At 39.8% G+C, this 23,014-nt stretch overlaps 1 protein-coding gene across 9 annotated transcripts in view; it reads left to right on the forward strand.

The window, feature by feature from the left end:
• Nucleotides 1–23,014, forward strand: part of cdk5rap2 (CDK5 regulatory subunit associated protein 2) — a 37,383-nt gene that overhangs the window by 6,898 nt on the left and 7,471 nt on the right. For 4 of the 9 annotated variants that reach the window (XM_027179374.2, XM_027179408.2, XM_027179417.2 and 1 more), the window contains exons 8-37: nucleotides 397–538; nucleotides 735–788; nucleotides 3,323–3,457; nucleotides 3,892–4,011; nucleotides 4,099–4,191; nucleotides 4,359–4,577; nucleotides 6,587–6,757; nucleotides 7,072–7,182; nucleotides 7,310–7,447; nucleotides 7,649–7,810; nucleotides 7,974–8,168; nucleotides 8,366–8,512; nucleotides 8,820–8,952; nucleotides 9,209–9,351; nucleotides 9,482–9,598; nucleotides 9,808–9,951; nucleotides 10,050–10,165; nucleotides 10,689–10,828; nucleotides 12,791–12,922; nucleotides 13,391–13,500; nucleotides 13,632–13,763; nucleotides 14,230–14,298; nucleotides 15,084–15,259; nucleotides 15,466–15,910; nucleotides 16,250–17,906; nucleotides 18,263–18,376; nucleotides 19,010–19,391; nucleotides 19,661–19,881; nucleotides 20,161–20,203; nucleotides 22,761–22,951. In XM_027179374.2, the coding sequence (XP_027035175.1) occupies nucleotides 397–538; nucleotides 735–788; nucleotides 3,323–3,457; nucleotides 3,892–4,011; nucleotides 4,099–4,191; nucleotides 4,359–4,577; nucleotides 6,587–6,757; nucleotides 7,072–7,182; nucleotides 7,310–7,447; nucleotides 7,649–7,810; nucleotides 7,974–8,168; nucleotides 8,366–8,512; nucleotides 8,820–8,952; nucleotides 9,209–9,351; nucleotides 9,482–9,598; nucleotides 9,808–9,951; nucleotides 10,050–10,165; nucleotides 10,689–10,828; nucleotides 12,791–12,922; nucleotides 13,391–13,500; nucleotides 13,632–13,763; nucleotides 14,230–14,298; nucleotides 15,084–15,259; nucleotides 15,466–15,910; nucleotides 16,250–17,906; nucleotides 18,263–18,376; nucleotides 19,010–19,391; nucleotides 19,661–19,881; nucleotides 20,161–20,203; nucleotides 22,761–22,951 (6,152 nt within the window). Of the gene's footprint in view, nucleotides 1–396; nucleotides 539–734; nucleotides 789–1,813; nucleotides 2,888–3,322; nucleotides 3,458–3,891; nucleotides 4,012–4,098; nucleotides 4,192–4,358; nucleotides 4,578–6,586; nucleotides 6,758–7,071; nucleotides 7,183–7,309; nucleotides 7,448–7,648; nucleotides 7,811–7,973; nucleotides 8,169–8,365; nucleotides 8,513–8,819; nucleotides 8,953–9,208; nucleotides 9,352–9,481; nucleotides 9,599–9,807; nucleotides 9,952–10,049; nucleotides 10,166–10,688; nucleotides 10,829–12,790; nucleotides 12,923–13,390; nucleotides 13,501–13,631; nucleotides 13,764–14,229; nucleotides 14,299–15,083; nucleotides 15,260–15,465; nucleotides 15,911–16,249; nucleotides 17,907–18,262; nucleotides 18,377–19,009; nucleotides 19,392–19,660; nucleotides 19,882–20,160; nucleotides 20,204–22,760; nucleotides 22,952–23,014 lie in introns of those variants that run through there. The other 5 variants (XM_047805399.1, XM_047805397.1, XM_047805398.1 and 2 more) reach the window with 5 other exon arrangements.

Raw genomic sequence — 23,014 nt, forward strand, 5'->3', positions numbered from 1 at the left:
ATAAATCAAATAAAAACATATTTTTGTGTGCAATTAATCGTGCCAAGATAGTGAGAACAACTAAGAATTCTGGGTATGGTTGAGCTGGTTTCTCAGGGTTGCTGCTCTCTGCAAATTGCTGTGTTTTGTGATAAATTAGTGGGAAACCAGCATTTTGGCAACAGCACCGTTAAGCTTATTTCAGCTCAACTAACATTGCTAACAAAGCTCATGCAACACATGCTTTGCTTATATACATGCCCTAAAATAATTTCCCTCTCCCCAATATTAAAAATTTTATATGTATATGTAGCTACAAATGTTTTCAGGGAGCAATAATAAATTAAATTCAATGGGATTTGCTGGATTTTTTTGGCAGCAATCTGTTTAAAGCTATGCTCCTTCCTTTTTCTGTAGTGCGATTGAACACCTTCAGGAATCTATCAAAAAACAGGACGCTCTAATTGGAAAACTTCGGAAGAAGGACCAGGAGCAGCCAATCTCAGAGCAGATGGTCCAGCTCAACACTGTGATTGGCCAAAAGGATGCAGAAGTACAAGTCAGTTATTTCTTTTCTTTTCTTTTCTTTTTTTTTGTATTGACATTTAAATGTATTTAATATGCATTATTTTTATATACAAAACATGGGTATTAAAAAAGGAGGTACTCTTAAACACCTGTGCCCACTGACACACAAACACAAACAAACATACACACAAACACTTGTGGTAATGTTTTGTGTTTTGCTCCTGCAGGCTCTAAAAGAAGAGTTACAGCGGGAGAGAGAAAAATCAGAGAAGGAAAACAAGGTAGGAGAAATGTTGTGTGCACAGGCTGAGAGGAGGAACCCTCTCAGCTACATGTGATATGTCATATTCCTGTCTGTGCGCAGCATATATCTGCCATGTCTCCTGTGCACAGCCAGCTTCAGGTCACCCCACAGATGTTTAGGTTTTGCTTAGGTCTGGTCTAAAAACACCGATCATCTCTTTGTTAAGCTATTTTGTTGAAATGTTTTGTTGTATGTTATTGATGATGCCTTCCACCTTGATAAAAACCCTAATTTTGGCAGAGGAAAAGCAGCCATAATGCATGATACTGACGCTACCATGCTGCACTCTGGCCATCCTGTACTTTTGGAATTTGTCTCATCAGACCACAGCAGATTTTGACACATTGTTTGGGGTTAAATTTATTGAGCTTGGATGTTTTTGTGAGAAAGGGCTTTTATCTAGTTAATTACCCCTCAACCCAGACATACGAGAGATTGTTGTCACAGAGAGTGCAGAGCGTAATCTGTACTTTAATGCTGCTTAAGGTGTCTTGGCAACATCCATGATTTTCGTCTTGTCTTTTTAGTATTTTTGTTTTATTTTTTAGTAAATTCGGAAGCTTTCGGTTGATTTCCAAACCGATCTTGGGGGAAACTGATTTTCAGTTTGAAGGACAGTTTGCTATAGGGTTTTTTAGTGAGATATTTTGTATTTATTTTTGTAATTCAGAATATTGGCCACCTGTAGCTGAGTGTATGGATGTTTGTGTTCAGAATAAAGCTCCTTTTCCCTAGACGTGTGTGTGTGTGTGTGTGTGTGTGTGTGTGTGTGTGTGTGTGTTGTCTGTGCCCGATTGGATTTTGTGTGTGTAGGGGGATGTTGGATTAGAGGCTTTATTCCACAGTTGGAGCTTTAGCATGCTTCATTTGGCACAGAACTGACCAGATAGCAGAGATTAAGCCATGAAAGAGTGAAACAGCAAGAGAAATTAAACAAGAATGATTCTATCTATCTTCTGCAATCCACGTTTGAGCTTCATGAGGTAGTTTAGACCTTCTGATTTGCTTTCTTGGAGTGATTTGTCTTTGTTGTGTGTGTGTGTGGTCATGTGGGAACCGTGTCGCGTGTGCGGTGATGGTGTGCCAGGTGCACAGCGCCGGACATTATTTAATACATGTGGACATTCACGGCCTGCTGTGGTTCTGGCCCATGTTTTGGGGTGCAATCTTCATCGAGATGGGAGAAGTGAACTTCTTTGTGGGAAGTGCATGTTCCTGCTGGAGTGTGTGGTGCGGTGCGACATCACCATTGAAGACCTGCAGAAAACACACACTGCACAGTTGCAAGTGCTGCAGTGTGAGAGATCAAGACTGGGCATGATCATAATGCAGAAGTACTGGCGAAATAACTTGCAAGAACAGGATTGGTGTGATACGCATAAAACAGTGAATCAGGAGTTTCAGCACCAGTCAGCACGTGAGCATGGCTTTGAAAAGCTACAAAAGGAAACTCATAAGAAAAGTGAGTTGAAACAGTGGCAAAATGAGGCTAAGCACCTTGAGAGGTCTAAAAGCCAGCATAATAAGTTGGATCAATGCCTCATTGGAGGGACTACAGTGACTGCACCTCCTAGATCAAAGATCACCATTTTAAAGGAGCGTGAAGGTCAACTTCAGCAAAAGAATCCGTCTCTGTTGAGGCGCAATGCATCACTCGGGTTTGGGCGGAGTTTCTTAGCTCAGAATTGCAGGTTTTCTACGTTTAAAGCTGACCGCATTGAGGGAGCTGGTGTTTCTTATCCAAGCCACAAGTATTCAGATCTCATCAACAAGAAGTCTGCTTTACCATCATGCACAGTTTCTGTCAGCCATACTCCGGCTATTACTACACTTCCACGTCTCAGGCAGACACAGACAATCAAAGGCAGGTTATTGCGGTTGAGTGATTTACCTCAGTTGCTGCAGAGTATTAGGCCCCGCCCACTGCAACGGACTATGGGCACTAGGATTCCCATCAAATTAAAATCAAATGGTGTGTTTGAACCTGCCGACATTGCTAAAATGGTGAGGGCGGAACGAACTATGAGAGAGCTGGAGGAGGCATTTAATGATGAATACCTATCTCTTAAACCAGAGGTACACACTTTTAACTTTACATTTTGTGCGTGTTTTGTGTTTGTGTTTAAGATGTATCAATGGCTTCCTGTTTTTGTTGTTGCTCTCTGTTCTATATCGTACAGCTGGCAGCTAGAGGAAAGGGACTACTCTTGGATGGTTTTAAATGGATTTAATCTAAATCTAATGACCTAAAAACCAAAGTAAGAAGTGTCAGTAATGTCAGCTGCATTTTAAATAATGTTGACTATTACAATAAAAAATATTTCATAGCTATAATTTAACACGAGATGGGATTTAGTTTTGTGGGTGGAGTCTTCAGGAATAAAAAGGCACCATAAATGTGCTGTATTGTGGTACATAGAGTATGTAATGTGTTTTATATTTTTAGAAATAATTGCCATACCAGACCATGGGAATCCCATAATATTGTGATCATTTGTTTGTGTGTTGCAGATGTCTGTTGTTAAGCAGGATGAGCTGAACACGCTGGAGCAGAGAACCAGACAGCTGACTGAAGAGCTTAACTCTACAAAGAGCAGCAGTCAAACACTAAAACAGAGACTAGAGGAGATGGACAGAGAGAACAAGGTAAACGCATGAACATACTCAATAATGCGATCTAAACCTTGGCCTCATCGGTCCAAAGTTGCATTTGGTATTGTTGCAGAACACTTGGTTTGTTCAGGTGCAACATTGCAGACCTAAGTCAAGCGGTCATATTCTTTTTAAAGAGAAGGGGCTTTTCTTTGCCACGCTTTCATGAAAGCTTTACATAACATTCAAGCGGTTGGTCTTTTTCTACTCAATCTCCATTCCAACCAGTCTCCTATGAATTGGATTTTAATTTTATTCAAAATTATGCTTTCTACTGTGAATGCAAATGTCAGAGTCTGACAGTCTACTAGAAAACAAATGGCTCCTGTTGAATCCCTAATTTTGGAAGTTGCTTTTTAAAACTGAGTAATTCTTAATGGTGTGTAATAATTCTGTCTCATGCTGTTTTCCATGCTTTTCCCCCTCAGACTCTTTCTGGACAGCTAGAGGAAAGGGAGCTCGAGTTGGCTGCAGATAAGAAAAACGCCTTGAAGCGAGACAAGACTATTCAGGGCCTGAGCATCCTACTTAAAGAGAAAGAACGACAGGTCACAATTCTTATCTTTCACACCAGAAAAGAAGTTTGAAGTATTAAAACCATCTATGACACATGACACCTTTTGTTTCTCTCTTAGGTTGATGAGTTGTATGGGAATCTAGAAGAGAAAGAACAGGCCTTAACCAAGGCCAGGGAAGCTCTTCACAAAGCTCATTTACAGAAATACCAGGTAAGTACAATGTGATGTTTTATAACCTATTATTAAATAATGTTGTAGAATGGGAAACAGTTCAGTTTATGTTATTGCTTACATTACAACAGCTAGAATAATGACCATAAAAATACAGCCTGTCATGGTATCATGTCATGTTAAAATGTGTTGTTTGTATGCTGTAGGGTGGTGAGGAACAACAGGCCCTGTTACAGTCACAGCATGCTGAGCTGTCTCGTCTACAGGCAGAGTGCCATTCGTCACTGCTGGAGCTTCAGAGGCTACAGCGTGCACTCAGCAGTAAAGACGCACAGATGGAGCTACTGCAACAAGACAAACTGCAGCTGGAGAATGAACTGGAGCTGCTACAGCAGCACAAAAGAAAAGGAGACAAGACCATTAATGTTAGTACCAAATTTCATGCACCCATTGAAATAGAGATTGTGTTTGTTCAGTATAACCTTTAATATATAATAATATATATACTAATTTTATATAATATATAATAATATATAAAATTTAATATATAATAATATATACCTTTATTTGTCTGTTACAGCAGCAAAGAGAAAGAAATGCAAATATATAAAAGATCAGAGACATAATATAATATATATATATATATATATATATATATATATATATATATATATATATATATATATATATATATATATATATATATATATAGCGGCTGATTTGAAATGGACTATGCATACAAGAATCTCCTCAAACATCACACAGCTGAAGAGAGAGGAGTTTCTTGCATACATAGTCCATTTTAAATCAGCCACAGGATCTCAATAGGATTTAGATATGGGCTTTGATTTGACCATTCCAGGATCTTTCATTTTTTCAGCCACTTCATGGTGGATTTACTGGTATGTTTTTTTTTCATGTTGCAACATCCAGTTCTGCTTCAGCTTTAATCTTTTGACAGATGGTCTCACATGTTCCTCAAGCACCTTCTGATACAATGTAGAATTCATAGTGGATTTTGTGATGATGAGCTGGCCAGCTCCTGCTGTAGCAAAGCATCCCCAAAACATAACACTTCCATCAAGCTTCTTTTGCTGAAATGCTGTATTTGGTGCCAAACATGCCCCCTGTTATGGTGATTGTAGATTCATGCACTTTGACATCAACTGTAGGCTTGCTGTAGGTCCTGTGATGATATTTCAGGGTTTTTGGAGACTTCTTTAAGCATCTTGTAGTCTGCTCTTGCGGTGAATTTTCTTGGAGGTCCTGACCTGGTCATGCTGGCAGTTGTTTTAAATGTTTTCCACTTGTAAATGATTTTGGATGATGGAATGGCTGATTACAAATTCTTTTGAGATCTTTTTATATCCCTTACAACAGTGGTCCCCAACCTTTTTTTCGCCGCGGACTGGTCAATGTTTGATCATTTTACCGCGGCCCACTGGGGGTGGGGGTGGAGCTATACGATTAAATTAAAATGAATAATTTTAATTTAATTGTATTTAAACATGCCTTTTTAACTCACTACAACGCTAAATCAATGAGAACCCTGAGCTTGTTTCTTTGCAACGAGACGGTTCCATCTGGGGTAACAGGAGACAATGACACCCGAAATGTGTTGCTTATGTCCAGTTTATTCTGTTGTTTTGTTTTGGTTGCTATCACTGCAGAAAACCCCGCTTCACACAGATAGCATGTCGGAAATGCCGATAGGGATTTAAGTGCTGTGGTGGCAATCTCAGGGTATTCCATGACTTTAATCCAGAACACCGGCTGAGTTTCTAACTTTCTAACGACATCTGTTTCGTACTCATTTTTGCTAATTTGTGGGTTAAATTTTATCAAACACAATATACACGTACACCATGCACTGTTAAACATGAGAAAGTACCGGTGAACAGAGAGAAGAGCGATACACACCTTCTCTCCACCAAAGCTACAACGCCACTGCCGCTTGCAGCCGCTCAGCTCCAGACTTCACCTAAACCCGGCCCGATATCATGATATTTTGCGCATGCGCGGTATTGGTGCGGCTTTAGGTGATGTCGCTCAGCTCCTGGTTAACCTCTTGTCCATGGAAAGTCGCACAAACTCGTGAGAAATACACCACAGTAAATAAAATGGAAATAATTTAATGTTCCTTGGGCGGCCTGGTACCATTTCGTCCAGGGGTTGGGGACCACTTCCTTACAAGACATAAGTATCAACAATCTTTCTGAAGGCCTCAAAAGGTTCTTGGATCTCACCATGGTGAAGCCTCTCACTTCCACTATTAACAGCCAATCAAACTAAATGTCTGAGAAACATACAGAAAACCATGTACAATGGACCATTAGATGTGAATTGTAATATTTTGTTATTGGAAGTCTTCAGTTACTTTAAGCTATGTTCTGAATGAAGCTATATGTGTGTGTGTATTTGTGTTGTGAACTAGGACCTGCAGAATCAGCTGAAAAAGCTGAGTGGAGAGCTGGCAGAGCTGGAGAACCTTCTAGAGCATCAAAGTCAAGCGCAACAAGAGCAAAACCGCACAATAGAACATAAAATGCAGAGCACAGTACAACATTTAACAACTAGCCTCACAAAGAAAGAACAACAGCTACAGGTAAAGTAAACACAGATATGCATGTGTGTGTGAGTTAACTTCATTAATCTGGGATGAAATTGTTGTTCATGAAACAGGACAATAATAATAAGTAAATCAAGGTCCTGGAAAAGTCAGTCCAGTTTTGAGATGCTGTGGTGGGATTCTTAGAGATCTGTGCATATATGAATGCTGTTAAACATCAATGAACTGAAGCATTGTTGTAAAAAATGAGGAGGCCAACATTTCTAAACAATTTAAGAGTCTTATGCAACTCCTAGAGAAAGTGCTACACTTGTGAAAATTACTAACTATGCAGAATCTCTCTCTCTCAGGAATACATGAGCATGGTGCAGGATCTGGAGCAGGATCGAGCTTCAACAGGAAGTGATGTAATGCTGGCCAAACTCCGAGAGAAACTAAGGGAAAAGGAGAAAGCTCTGGAGGTGCTTCTCTTATTTCATCCATCTCATTTTTATAAATAAACACTGATGTTTAATGATGATATCAGTAATAGTCTCTAATCTTAAGTAATATTACTTACATAGTTTTTGTGTTTATGCATGTGAGCAGAAAGCACTAGAGGAAAAGTTTGTGGCGGTCGAGGAGAAAGAGAATGAAATTCATCTGCTTCAACTAAGCATGAGAGAAAAGGAAAGAGATTTGGAGCGCCTCAATAACCTCCTTACACATAATGAGGAGACTGTTAATGTAAGTACTCAAATTAAGTAAGTAAGCACTAAAATTTCAATAATGAAACTTTTTTTTAATGAAATTGTTGTAGCAGAACATAACAAAACAGACAAAATGAATGAAACGCAGAAAGACCTGAAACCCTAGTATGTTGCCCTAAATAGATTTAATCCTAAATTACAACCAAATAATCCTTGTGTGTGTTTCTGCATGTTTCAGAGCTTTGATGCATTATTAAAAGAGAAAGACCTGGAATTGCAGCAGCTACTGAACTCGTTGAAAAACCTGCAGCGCTCCAAACAGGAGAGTGAAGAGAACCTGCAAAGAGCTCTGAGAGAGAAAGATTCCATCATCCAGCAGCTCAAAACTAAAGACATGGAGGTAACAAGGCATACAAACAGTGTGAAATAAGTACCCTATATAGTGACCCTACACTAAATATTATCATTTGACTTGATTTTACTGCACTACTGTAGCTCCCTGATTGTAGATGTTCTGAACATACCCTCTCTCATTCTTTCCACTTTTATTCTTTCTCCTTTAGGACATGGCCAGTACAGTTCTTAGTCAGCCAGAGTCTCATGGAGATGATCTTGCAGAGCAGACGGGTCAGAGGTTAAAGGTCACAGAGGATATGTTGGCTGAGGCAGTTAAGCACAGAGAAAGGCTGTTGTATGAAAATCAGACAGCTGTTGAGAACCTTCTGGCCTCGATCAGCAGCAAAGACCAGCTTCTCAAGGTAGACTGTTAGTTTGAATACTTCCTGTACACAGTAAGTAATATATACTATAGGAAAATAATCAACAGCAAGGAGGTGTGATGCAGAGAGCGCTTACTATGTGCTAATTATAACTGCATGCCTCAAAGTGTTTTATTCTCCTTATATTTCAGACTCGAGCTGTATTTCTGCATTACTGTATGTGTGTTTGTGTGTAGGAGAATGCAGAGCGACATACACAGGCTCTCTCTGATCGGGCAGCGGAGTTGCTGGATCTGCGCAGACAGCTCGCAGACAGCCAGCTGCAACTTAGCAATGCTCAGAACCTCAGTGCTGCACTGAATGAGAAGGATGTGCTCATTAATGTGAGATGTTCCACAGCTTTCTTTTAATTTTTTCATTGTCATTGGAATTAGGACTTGTCAAAGACAGTTAACATTTCCATTGACATGGTATGGCTTAAGAGAAGCAAAAAGAACCATTAGGTTTCCTAATCTAGGATATTATCCATGAAGTAATAACTGGAGAAACCCCTGTTTGTTTCGGTTAATATCATTTAAACATCATGGCTTTTAAGATAAAATGACATTTCTAGCAAAGTGACCATCATGAGATGTTCTGTGGTGCAGTTCCCCCTTAACAAATGATCCGTGTATGTGTTTGTGTGTACAGAAGCTTTTGGACCGTGCTCAGGAGAGAGAACACTGTCTAAGTGAGACAAAGGCAGGAGAGGCAGCACCCCCTCAGGTGGTAGAGCTAAGACATACTATTAAGGTGCTGCAACAGAGACTGGAAGAGAAGGAGGGTAAGGGTGTTTGTGCGTTTATTATAATGTGCATATTTCATTGTTGTTTTTTTCTACCAAGTAGCATTCATTTGTGTTAAGCAGCTTGCAATAAAGCAGCCATTTTTTGACTCTACAGCAATGGGAGTTGATGCAGTATGGGGAGGCCTGGGTTATGGGGTTGTCAATTTGTTCCAATGTATCAGTTAGATAGATGACCCAAAAAAGGTAATGTAAACATTCTGTTTGGAATTCGAATTGTTGTTTGTCTTTGTAGCTGAACTGTCTCAGCAGCACAGTGAGGAGAACATGGAGAAATCTCTTACAGTCAATAAGAAACCTGCTGTAATACTGAAGAAAGAGCTTGCCCAGAAAACAGATGCTCTAAACAGTGCTCTGAAGAGAGAAAATCAGCTCAAGGTGTGTCTGTGTGTCTGTGTGTCTGTGTGCGTGCGTGCGTGCGTGCGTGCGTGAATTATAACCCCTTGTTTGGGGAATATCTTTTCTTTCGACAAAATGTGTTAATTATTTATGTTTCTGTGGGTTGTAGATGTCTCTTGCTGAGCTTCAGTCCACTGTGACAGAGCTGGAAGGCCGAATAGAGGGTCAAACAACCAGTATTGAGTCTCTCAAATCCACTATCAGTACTAAAGATGAAATTATTTCTGTGAGTGTGTTACATCATGTTTTTTATTCGCATTTGCACCAAATGCTCTTTTGTTCATAAAAGATGCACAAGATATTTTAGACAAATATTGCAATAACTAGTTTACTGACAGCACAAAGTGAATGTGCGAGTAAATAAATACTTGTTGTGAAGAGCATATAGTTTCTTGTGAGTTTTTTTTAATTAGCAGTATTTGATTTTTGTTATAGGAGCTACAGGAGCATTTGGCCCTGATGGGGATGAGGCAGTCAGCTACAACCCATGATCACCACTCACATTATGCAGAGGAGCTCAGTTTCCGCTTTCTTCCACAAAGAGAGAGAACCATCATCGGTGGAGATAGACAGCAGCAGGTACATACACAACCATGGAACAAAAGATGTAGCATTACAAATGCATTGCACAATTTTCCGCAGTGAATAAGCGACAATCCTTTGGCCTTTAATTGCAGCAGGAGATGTCATCTCTGGGTGACCTATGCTCCGAGCAGGCACAGCTCAACCACATCCTGAGGGAAGAGCAACATCTCTACACCAAGCTTGTTCATGCAGTCAAAGAGCAAGACAGGTGAATCCACCCTGCTAATACAGAGCACACAGTGCATACTTGTATTAGCCCCATGATCATAAGTCCGTCCTCTGTATAATTGCTTTATGTTGTCCAGAGTCTTGGAGGGTTTATACACACTTTTTTTTTTCATATTTAGAGTTTATTTAGAGTAGCAGACATGTTTGTGGAGGTGGGAAAAAATACGAGAACACACACAGACACTGGGAGAACGTACACAACTCTACATAGACACTAATTTAAACTCGTGCTTAAGTGAGGAAGCTGAAGCTGTGAGGTGGCAACACTACCTGCTGTACCACTGTACCTCCTACTGACTAATCCATTAATTAGTAAACTTGTATGCTTTAGTCTCTCTTGTTTTACTTGATCAGAATTGATGTTATTTAATTTATTTATTTTGTTTGTGAAAATTACACGTTCCTTCGTGAGGAAGATATCATTGTACTTTGTCTCATATTGTTTACATGCTCTTAAGTACCTTATGTAACACTGTGCATTGCTGCACGTGCTTTTTCTGCAGTGCTCAGCGGCTGCAGGCACTACAACTGGAGCTGACTGCTGTGACCCTCCTCAGACAACAGCTGGAAGACGGCGTGCGTAACAACAATGAGCTCCGAGAGCAGCTGTGCCGAGAGATCCAGAGAGTTAATCAGAGAGAAGGTGCAGTACAGAAAGTCAAAGGACAGACGATTACAGAGTGCATCTTCACACTAGACACCTCAGAGGACCATTCAGAAAGTTAGGACAGACCAAGGGATAGTACCAATGGTGCATTTGAGTTACAGTGATTTGTGCTGTTCACACACACACACACACACACACACAGTGTATATGTGTGGATAATGTATTTTTGGAAGAAAGCAATCAAATGTAAGTTGTTTTATAGAGATCTGCCTGAGCTCTGTGTTGAATGCACCCAAGGATAGGGACACTGTGGCATGTATGGAAGTCCATGAATGTTTTGTTCCATTAATTATCAGTTGTGTCAGTTTTCTTCATTGTTCAGCTGTTCAAACATTACATAAAGCCGTACATAATATGTATTTAGGAGTATAGTAATTGAGTTAATGTTGCTGCCGGAAAGGTTGGATTGCTGACTCCTTGTTGATGAGAGACATCAGTTGTCAAAGGCTTATCAAAAGACTTTTAGAGAAACATTGCCTAGTATTTTTTTTCTCCCCCTGACCTTGGTTGTGTGATATTATACCAGTTGATTGAATGAAAGGGTGCAGTAAAAGTTGCTCTTACTAAAGTGGTTGGTGAACGTAGACAAGATTTATTTTTCTAAATTTAGTTAAATGTTATTAGAGCTCTGATGAAATACGGTCTTGATAGTGAACTTAGTTGGATGGATACAGCTGTATTGAACTATTTTGCCCCTAATTCGCATTTAATTATACAATCTAAATCTGAAATCCATTAACTGTGATGTTTGTTACATTTGGTGTTTCATAAAGTAGGAGAAACTATGAAGCATGTTATATTACATTTGTGCAGTCTGTTCATCAGGATTGATTCGGGCCTTTTCTGCTATGCAATTAAAATATTTTAATATCTGTCTTGCTTCCTGCACATCCTGGGTTTGTGTTTTCAATGTTTGCATTTCATCTCTTCCATTTGGCTAGGATCCTTTACTGTTTATTTGCTGTTTTTTTTTTTCTTTATTGCTCAGTATTTCTGTCTGTCATTGTGCTTATGCTCTGTATTCTTAACACGTTTTATTAACCTGACTTTGTTTGGGTCCCTATACTTTACTTTCTTTATACTTGTCCCTGTTTATCCATATGTTTAACCACATTTTTCATCTGTTCATATTCCCATTTCTTCTCTGAAGCTAAATCTGCCATTAAATAAAATGTGCTTTTTGTCTCTCTGTGTCTGCCATGTTGACACCAACATGCTTACCCATTCTCAGTCCTGACAATAATGTATAGGCTTTTTTGTTCTACTTCCCTTTGTCTTTCTATACTCTTGCATTTCTATATTCAGACAGTGATTTCAGGTTAAAACTTTCTATCATAAGGTTCTAATCAGATTTCATCATGAGCACTAAATATGACTCTTTAGAGATTAGCAAATCTCTATATATAGGACATAAATATGAGGCATATGTATAAAAGCGAGATCCCATAATCCTTTTGTGCGCATCTGGTTTGTGCCCATATGACCTAATTTCATTCTGTTTCATGTATCAGACAGAAAGAAGGAAAATATAGGGAAGGAAAAGGGTCAAGAGAGAATGAGCCTGAATAGACAAGTCATGATACCTAATATAAAAAGAATCCTAAACAATCCAGCCATTTATTCCTAGATTCGCTGTTGTTACATGTGTGTTTGTGTGTGATGTCTCTTTCTAAATGCCATCACATACTATATGTTTGCTTTCCATTCCATATAAAACTTTCCTTTCCATTTTCCCAACTAAACCACCCTCTGAGCTGAAACTATTATGTCTGGTGAGTTTCCTTTGAAGGAAAAGATTCGCTTCAAATATTATAAAATGCACCTTTAATACAGATTAAATACAGATTACAGATTTATATCGTAACGTTTCTGACACATTCCAAGTACATAACTTTAGAACATGAGAGTGTGTACTAAAATGTGTGTGTGTGTGTTTAGGTGTGGACCCTGCAGAGCTGGAGAATATGCGAGATGCTCTAGAAGAAGCTCAGCGCTGGAACACATCTCTACAAGCCCGACTTGGCCAGATCCAGAGCAGAGGAGGAGGAGTAGGACAGGCTAATGACATGGGTATGTATATTGTACATACACACAAACTACAGAAAATGGTGTAGAAAGTGGACATATTTAAAGGGAACTGACACAAGTAGCAGTATGTAGGCTGAACCTTTATGTGTAATGCATTAGTCAGTGTTCATCAGTGCAAGTGAGAAAGCTGATGATTGGAAAATCATCAGTGCAGTGCAGGAAAAGTGGGAAAAGAAGGTGTTGTGGTACTGAGAACCCACGAAGGAGTTTAGAGTGGAGTTTATTATAACACCCTAGAAGAGTGGAGTTTATTATAACAGTAGAAAACACTGGAATGGGATGTTCAAAAAGCAGATGGTTTGTGATGTTTGCAGAATTTGTTCATAAAAGCCATAGCAAGAGGCAATCATGCTTAGTGCTGGTTATCCAATGCTGGCTTGATCTGATAGACCCCTAAATTAATGAAATATCTAGATGATGGTGTTAATAGTAACTTTTTGGTCATTTCAGATGACACACTGAGTCTGATAGGGGATCAGACATCCTATATGAGTATATGTGTAGGGGAGAAGCAAGATGAGGATCTGCAGCATCTTTCTGTAGAACAACTCAGGCTGATGGTGAGCTACATATCAAAAACCTCAATACGCATAAGATATCAATATACTATTTGCTATGCTCTCTTTTTCTCACCTCTTTTATTTTGTCTGAATTACCATGCTGTCACTACATAACTTTTATTCTCATTAAGGTGTCAGAGCTACAGGCAAAAAATGCGGAGCTGCAGAAAAGGTTGGCAATGGCAGAGAGAGACATTATGGGTAATGCTCAGAGAGAGTCACAGGAACAACTCGACCATATTGGCTTTTCACCTGCTAGCACGGTAATTTTCAGTATAATTTCACCTAAAAAAAAAATTACATTCTGTTTAAGAAATTCTGTGCTTTTTTCTTTTACTAATACATAAAGCAGAAGAAAAAACATTTTGTCAGACGATGATGCACACTCATTTAGTTCATAAACCTGACAACCTGCATCTGTAGGTTTCCTAGCACTTGTCTTTTTAATCCTCAAACTTCTATCCTTTAACTTCTGACTGTTAGTTTTTGAGTTAGTTTATGAACGCATGCATTTCTCTTTATGTGTGTAGGGTAGGCTTTCTGTCTAACTCTCCGTCCTTCCCTAACCCATGTTCTCTCCTCTTTCTATCTCTCTGTGGCCTTTTTCTTGCCCATAACCACCTGCAGCCTCCCCATCCAATTGTTACTATATGCTTTCTTTACATTATTTTTCTTCATGCCGTTTTTTTGTTCTCAAGTCATGTGTTACCACCCATCCCATTACTATAGCAGCCACAGGGACTGGCCAGACCACTAGCTGTTAATGCTAACAAGAGGCCATTTTCCCCCAGTGTCAAGGTAAGGGGCTCTCTTTCCTACTTATATATAGGATTTATATGGCACTTATTTGGTATTTGGCCAGGAAAGAAAGTTAAAATTAAAGAGGCTGGCTATTCTTGCAAGCAATAACTGAAAAAGTATTTCAGACATTTGTGATTGCTTAATATAATGTTTTGATAATATGCTTGTGATAACTTAATAATTACATGTAATAAGTTCTACAAATATTCAGCTACTCACTCTTGAGATATTGCACTGACAAGAATGGAATACAGATTAAATACAGATAATACAGATTTAAATGAATAAATACACATGAATAACCCAGAATATAATGCCTATGCCACCTAGTGGCAGATGCAAAAAACCTAGGGAAAATTTGACCCAAATGACATTTTTGATTGATTTTTCTGCACTCAGTAGCCATCATCATTTTCAGCCATCAACTTATTAGGCTTATTAGTATGTTACAAATGACACAAAAATAGTGTGGCAACCTCACAAAGGTTTATAGCTTGCATTAGGTCTTACATGTACTCTTTGTATCAGTATAATACATTATGGAGAACTTCCAGTTTTTAACAATACTACTGATATTAATGAGATTAGCAAGCATTTCTAATGGGAATATACACTGCTTTCAGAGAATAATTTGTAACTATACTAATAATGAATAGCTCTGTGAAAGCAATTCACAAATTTGGTCAGTTATTTCAGCATACATCGCCACAGTGTAGGCGCACTTTATACAAAATTACTGCTTGTATCCTGTCTCTTGCTTAGCACTTATTTTTTTATTTCAGGAGACAGGTGATGACATTCTTGAAGCCCAAAGAAGGATGGCATGTTCTCCCTTATCATTGCCACTGAATGATAATGGAAACTCCCCATATGTTCCTGGTTACCAGGGTGAGAATGAGCAGGCAGAACTTGCATCCTTACTTAGAGACTGTGGAGCAGAGTCTGTGTCTCAGCTCCGGTAAGCATACACTTGTCTGAGCTATAGACCTAACAATATTGGCAATTTTATTTATATTTATGAATTTAATTGGCAATTAAATCTCTGTTAAGTATACTCTATTTGCGTCTCATAATACTTTTAACAGATGTCACACTGTATGATGATATAAAATAGATTTTTAATAGCAGACATCCACAATTTTTATTTCACCTTCTCTGTTACAGGGAGCAGATAAATAAACTACGTTCAGAAATGACAAAGCTTGGTGCTCTCCTGAAGGAAGAAAACTCAGCTGAGTCCAAAGAGAGCGCTGAAAGTTCAGGAGAGAACGACAGCAATACAAACCTTCACCGGACTGTGCAGACCCTCCGCTCAGAGGCCCGGAGTCACAGAAAAGTTGTTCGGCTCTTGAAGGAACAGCTACATCGCAATGCAAAAGCAAAGGCAGATGGTGGGTCAGGGATTGACGCAGTAGTGAGTGACAGCGTGGATCGCAGGATGGAGCGTCTGAGAGAGGAGCACGAGGCTACTTTGAGACATGCCGAGAGCCTGGAGGACAGGCTAATGGAGATACAAAACAGAGAAAGAAATGAGGGCCGAGAACAAGAAGAAGAGAGAGAAAGAAAAAAGAAAGGCAGACAAGATCAAAGCAAGAAGTTGAAACATGGCGTAAGTCGAGGCTTTGTGAACGCCTTATGTTTATCTGCATGAAAAACACAATCATTTTTGTCTTTACAGTGAACAACATTTATATCTGTACATAATCAACATTTATATGTGTACATAATCAATGTAAAATGTAAAATTGCTGTGATGCAGAAGAAATAATAATGTTTGGACGGTGCTGATGTCTGTCACTGGTCAGAACAGCAGAACCCAGCAGTGTTTTATTGTATATCATGTATTTAATATATTGTATTATGATGTTTTGTGCAATAAGTAAATAATTTTGTGTATCTAAACACCCTTCCAAGTACAACATACATCACCTTATGTTTTGCTTTGCAGGTATACACAAAATCACGGTTGCCAGTAGCAGTGAGACCTGCAAAGCAAAGGGACAGACAGAGGCAGACTTATTATGAAACAGAGGAAAGTTCTGAACAACTTAGTACAACAGATTCTGAGCAGCTTAGCCAAAGTAACAGAGTCTTCAGTGGAGCAGTACATCAAAGTTCTCCAGGTAGCAGTTTTGAGGCTCTTTGGGATTCTGAGCCCAGGCGAAGCACACACCCTGGGACTAAACAAAACAGTGATGCCAGGCAAAATTTAAAGAATGTATCTGACTTTCCACAGTCAGAACTCTTATCTCAGCTGGAGTTACTGAACCTGGAATGCCAGGAGAAGGAAGCGTTCATCTCCAAACTTCAGTTTCAGATGCAGAATTTGGAAGAGCTCCAAGCTGAGCTTCAAGAGAAGGAACGATTGAATGGTCAATACCTGGAAGCGTTGCATGCTGCTGAGTCCACAATTGCATACCTTACAGCTTGTAACCTGGATTCTGAAAGTGGCCTGGGCCAGGCCAGTTTGGGATCTGATTCATCACTGCAGCGGCAGTGCACAGAGCTTCAAAAAGCTGTCCAGGAAAAAGATCAACTCAACATTCAGCTGCTAGAGTGCTTAAACACAGCTGAGGCTGCCATTGCCTCACTGACCTCCACTGATCAGTCTGAAAGTGCTTTCTCTTGTCAGAAAGACCCACAATCCTTGTGTGAGAGGCTTGAGTTCCTGCTCAACCAGATCAAGGCCTTGCAGGATAAGAAACAAGCCTCCACAGGCACTCCTAAGGAGTTGCTTTGCCCAGATGGAGGTTCAGCATCAGACCTGCAACGCCAAGCTGAAACTCTTCAGGAATCACTGTTGCAGCAGTGCAGGCTGAATGCAGAGTTACAGGAAAAACTCAGGACTGCAGAAGAAACTATTACCAAACTGTGTGCTCAACAAAGCAGTATTACCAATGGCCAGGAGTTGATTTGCACAAGTCCACAAGAGGATATAATAAATGAATATGAAGAGGGACAGCAAAGACTGGCTGCGTGTCTTTCTGAGTGTATTTTTGCAGCAGAACAAGCAGCAGGGTCTCTTGCAGATTATCATTTAAGGACCGATCAGATTTTGTATAGTCCTGAAACCAATACAGAGCTTGAACAGAACTTGGACAGGCTTCAGAAGGCACTTTTGGAAAGAGACAGGTTTGTGAACTCTGGCAGTACAGATATAAGCCACAGCACTATTGTGGGTCCATTTCAACACAAACCAGTACAGCACACCTTACAGATTTCAGCTGCTGCACAGCAGAAGACAAGCACCCCAATTTCACAAGGACAGCAGGGGCAACAGAAAATATCAGAAACATGGGATCCTGATCAATCAGGAAGAAGTCCACACCTGAACCTCCACAAAAATCTAAACATGATTTTCGAGATCTTTAAACAGCATGCTCAGAAGATTCAGGAGCTGGAGGAGGCACTTAAGGTTAAGCAAGACCTTAAAGGACACAGTGGCTTAAAGCATGAGGATGTTGCGCAGTTGGAAAACTTGCAGAAGGCCTTAAAAGAGAAGCAGAAAATGTGTCAGAAGCTGGAGGAGAAACTGGCTTCTGCTCAGTCCATCATTGCTCTGCAGAACTCATCCAAGAGCGATAAACACTCTGAGAAATGCAAAGGTAAGAATAGTCTCACTATTTTATGTTCAATCATTTAAAACGAAAGCAAACCAAACACAGAGAACATTGTGCCAGTTGCCATTAAATGAATAAAGTCTAAATGACAACTCTTGCCTGTCATGCGCTGTTAAATACATTAGTGCAGTGAATTCTACAAGAGAGGGTTAGCGGCTACTGGAGGTTATTAAGATAACAGATTAAAGATATTAAGCATGCTCTCGTGGCACTAATGGATTGTGTTGTTTACAAACAACCGTATAAACATGTAAAATGTGGCACACAGCATGCTATATTCAATAACATGGAAGCTGGATCACTCACAAGTCGTTGCTCTTGCTCATGCTCATGCATCCTAGCACCTCATAGTGAACAGGATGATAAAGGCATTCAGGTGGATACACAGGACCTGGGCTACGAGACAAGTGGAAGGAGTGAGACGGAGGTGGAAAGAGAAGAGGGCAGTAGCACAGGTAGACAAGAAAGAATTGGCAGAACCAACTCTCTTTCTATTTCACTCTATGTGTGGGAAATCTACCAAATCTAGCATTTCTTATCTGCTTAACAGACTTTACCAGTCATGCATTTTCTGTCACTCTAAATGTATTCTAGCCATTCACAGGCATTTGTTCATGTTAAAGATGTGCTGGCTTTATGTGTCCCTGAAAAAGCATGTGCTGTCTTTCACGTTCCCAGATTAGTATGTTATGTGACAGGGGAACAACTAGATAATGGAAAGAAACTACTGTTGACTAAACTGGGAGAAAATAAAATAATGATTTGATAAATTAATAAAAATGTGAATGCTGCATGTGCTTGGCACTTGGCATGATGCATGGCAGAAATGTGATGAAATAATGGAACGCTTCCTGATACTAACTATTGGTTAACATGGTCTCTTGGAGGTGAATCAAACATGGTGTCAGACATTTTTAGGGATCCAATTTCCTTATTGTTGCATGGCTATGTTGTTTTTCTGGAGTAATAAATTCAGACTAATAGGTTCCTTTGCTTCTCCTAAATGCAACATATTTGAATTTTAGTTGTGATCTATGAATGCATTTTTGTTGTGTGTATATGATTGTTTTGGTCATTGTGTGTCTCAGATGTAGATGGTGGTGTGTGTTTGGACCCTGCTCTCTCCGAATTCACCTCAGCAGACAATCTGGACATGACAGCATCCAGCCCATCTTACCCAAGCTCACCTGATCTCAGCTCTCCCCGTCTTCATGATCCCAATTCTGACCCCACACATGAGCTCTTGCAACTCAGGTCACAGGTCAAAAGTCAGCAAAAGGTTATTGCCCAACTTCAGCGACTGCTGCCCATAAAGTGCCTGACTGCCAAGGTTTTGACTTCTGACCCAGCAATAAGCTGTGAGGAAGAGGCGGAAAGTGCAACAACGAAGGCACGGATTTCCCAGCTTAGCATTGAACTGGAGAGAGAGCGCACAATCAACAGGAGTAATGAGTCTGCTTCTCCATCCCGGTAAGTGTGAGAGAACCCACCTTCGATGCATTGTCACAATATGGTGCACATACAGTTTAGTATAAATGACTGCATTTAAATGTATATTCTGGAAACCTTTTCTTCACTGTGGCTATGATAACAGAATTACTGTAATTAATATAGAAATGTTTTTTCAATATATTTACTTATTGGTTGTTCACATTGTCACATGTCTAACAATCTAATAAAAAGCTAAAAGCTATAATGTATAATGCATATTTAAGCTATTTAATCATTTTTGCCTGTAGGATGGAGTCTCTGGTGCAGTCTCAGGCACGAGAGTTGTGTGAATTACGTGAGCAAATACGAGTTTCACAAACACTTGGTGCTGAACAGCGCAAGCAGCTGCTGGACCTTCGGGGGGCAATAGAGGAGCTGATGCAGCCCAACGATGGGCAGAGTGTCATAAGCACAACACTCCAAAAACACCTGGACCGGAGTCTCAGCCTACTGGACAAACTGGAACAAGGTGATTAAAGCAATTCTCACAACAGATGGGGTATTTCCAATTGGGGACTTGAACTGCTCTTGAAGGACTTGAAGTTATGTTGAATAATTCATAACTTGTTACAGACTTGAAATTGACTGACTTTTTTTTATGACTAGTTATTGGAAATGTAAAAATGTATTTATCTCAGTTAAAATGTCTGTAAAATTTTGTATTAGTATTAGGCTTTGGCTTCTTATACCTTCATATATATCTCAATATATAGCCATTTATCTAATCAGGTTTGTTTTTATTACTCAGCAGGCTCTCCTGTGGACTTGCAAGGACTAGAGCTGTTTCAGAGGTGGGTCTCCATACATATGCCCACAATCGTCGAACATGAGAGGGAAAAAAACATTTTAAGGACATTTTTCATGCATTTCTCAGTTTTAAACCTCAACTTGATATCATAATGATGTTCTAATACATGTAGGACTAAACATTAGCATGCATTTAATTCCTAGGAAAATAGTATGTTAGTTTTAACCTGTCACCCTAGTGCAATTGTTTTGTGTGCACACAAAAATGACTTGTTTTCACATGCCCACAAAATGTATGTACCAATTTTGGCTGCTACTTTTTTGCACCGGAAATATACACTGATCAGCCATAACAAGGTTAAAGATCTGAGAGACTAACAGTGTCAGAACATCTCTAAAACTGCAGCTCTTGTGTACCTAACAAAAATGACCTAAGTAAGGATAACCTGATGACAGGTTCCTGGGTGCCCAGGCTTAGTGATGCATGTGGGGTGCAAAGACTATTCCATCTTGCCCAATCCCACAGAAGAGCTACCATTGCAAAAATTGCTGAAAAAGTTGACACCCTGTTGGATATGAAAGATATTAAAACACATAGTAAATCACAGCTTGCTGCATATAGGACTTTATAGCTGCAGACCAGTCAGTGTCCATTCTGACACCTGTCCACCATTGAAAGTGTCTATAATGGACATGTGAGGTTCAGAACTGGACCATAGAGCAAAAAGTGGCCTGGTCTGATGAATCGTATTTTATTTACATAATGGGGAGTGCTGAGTGCGTGTGCATCACTTACTTGAGGGGAAAAGATGGCACCAGGATGCATTATGGGAAGATGGCAGATACAGTGTGTTGCTCTGGAGGATGTCCTGCTGAGAAATCTATGATCCTGATATTCATGTGGATGTTACATTGTCACATTCCAACATTCTTGCGGACCACTTATACCCCTTCACAGGCATATAGTTCCCTAATGGCAGTGGCTTCTTTCAGCAAGATAATGTGTCCTGCTTCACTGCAAACATGTTCAGGAATGGTTTGAGTAAATTGACATTGATTTTTATCTGTGGAGGCCCTACCTCAGCTTGGTGCCTGATACCACAGGACACCTTCAGAACTTTTGTGTAGTGCATGGCTCAATGTGTTTGAGATGTTTGGGCAGCATAAAGAGGACCTAATCAATATTAGGCAGGTAGTTTTAATGTTATGGCTGATTGGTGTATAATTCATCATTGGAAGCCTTTCACTTTACACCAGTAATGGTTGAGCTGCTACATACCTGTGCTATGCCCCATTGCTGTGTCAGGAAGCTTGTTTGGCTACTGGAGGAGCTGCAGTGGCTGCGTAGTCGGCTAGAATATGACAGAGAGCAGCACCGGTTGCAGATTGCCTATTTATGCAGGCAGAACCAGAACCTTGCTTTGGCAACGAAACAGCATGTACACCTGTGAGTGGGGCTGCCAGAGCCTGAGTGCAGTGTGTGTGTGCAAAGAGATCGCTTTCCAATCTTAGTCTTATTTTCTTTCTTTTTCACAGATTTTCTTCAGTGCATGCTTGGGTTTATCTAGGATGGCCATGCATGTGGCCCATCAACAAATGCCTTTCTATTTCAATCATTTAAGTTACATTTTGATAATTATTGGCTCTAGTTCTTAAACAGCACAATGTTATTTCTTCACATTTAATTGTTTCTTGCAGATTTGCCTTTCTTCTTCTGGGTGAACTTCATTATTTAAGGAATATAACATAGAAGGATGTGCTGTTATATAAAGAATAAACAATGACAGGGTGGTGTGATGTGCCTTAACCTGAAGAAGAGAGACTCACACACCTCAAAGTTGATTATTCTTTAATAACAATGCTTGCTGAAGTGCTTTATTCCACTTATACCTCCAGTGTCAGTTTAATTAATTAAAGAACTACTGTACTGGGCAAACATTTGATCTGTTAATAGTTATTTTTAATGTTGCTTAAAGCAGGTTAGATCTTATTATGAGTTGTTATTATTATCAGCCTGTGGTTTGCTTAGTAGTTGGAAATGCACTTAAATCTGCTCTTATATAAACATTTTAATAAACCTTTTGTCTAGTCAAAATCAAGAATTCAATAGAGTTGTGGTATAAGGCCTTTTTAATGGGTTTTATCGTTTATGTCAGGGCTGTCCAACCAGTCAGAGACCAAAAGCCACAGTTTTTACTGTGTTACCGCAAAGAGCCACATCATACACATGGGCACACATGAACATTTTTTCCCCTGCCATTTTGAGAGCGAACTTGACACAGATTGATTACTCAAATGATCTTGCATCTACTGGGAAACTATGAGGTATTTTCATCCCACACAAATGCGCTTTTGACCAAAATACCGTATTGAACTCGAATCGAACACACCCATTAAAAAGATACAAATACAAACTTTGATATGAACGTAAGAGCCGCATGAAACCGGGCAAAGAGCCACGGGTTGGCCACCCCTGGTTTAGGTGGGTTTTCTAAGCTGGGGGTTTATGAACGTGTGTTTGTACCCAGCTGGTGCCACACATTTGTAGCTGGTAGCTGCTTAGATGCCTGTTAATCAGTTGTTTGTGTTTATGTATGTTAGATTTACAGTAGAGCTCCAGGAGAAGGAGAAGGTCATTCGGCAGCTGAAGGATCAGCTGCTTGGCAAAGTTCCTAGTATGCACCAGGAGTTAGAATCTGAGATGAGTGACGGGATCTCTAACAGCAGTACTGTTTCTGTTCACGACAGCCTGCATGACCTTCACACCCTCACAGCCAGTGGAGCAACTGAAGGTATCATTCACCAGCACACAGCCATAATTGACATGAAAGAGTAATTCCATCCCATTCCAGTAC

Source organism: Tachysurus fulvidraco, chromosome 21 (assembly GCF_022655615.1).
Source record: "Tachysurus fulvidraco isolate hzauxx_2018 chromosome 21, HZAU_PFXX_2.0, whole genome shotgun sequence".
Taxonomy (NCBI): domain Eukaryota; kingdom Metazoa; phylum Chordata; class Actinopteri; order Siluriformes; family Bagridae; genus Tachysurus; species Tachysurus fulvidraco.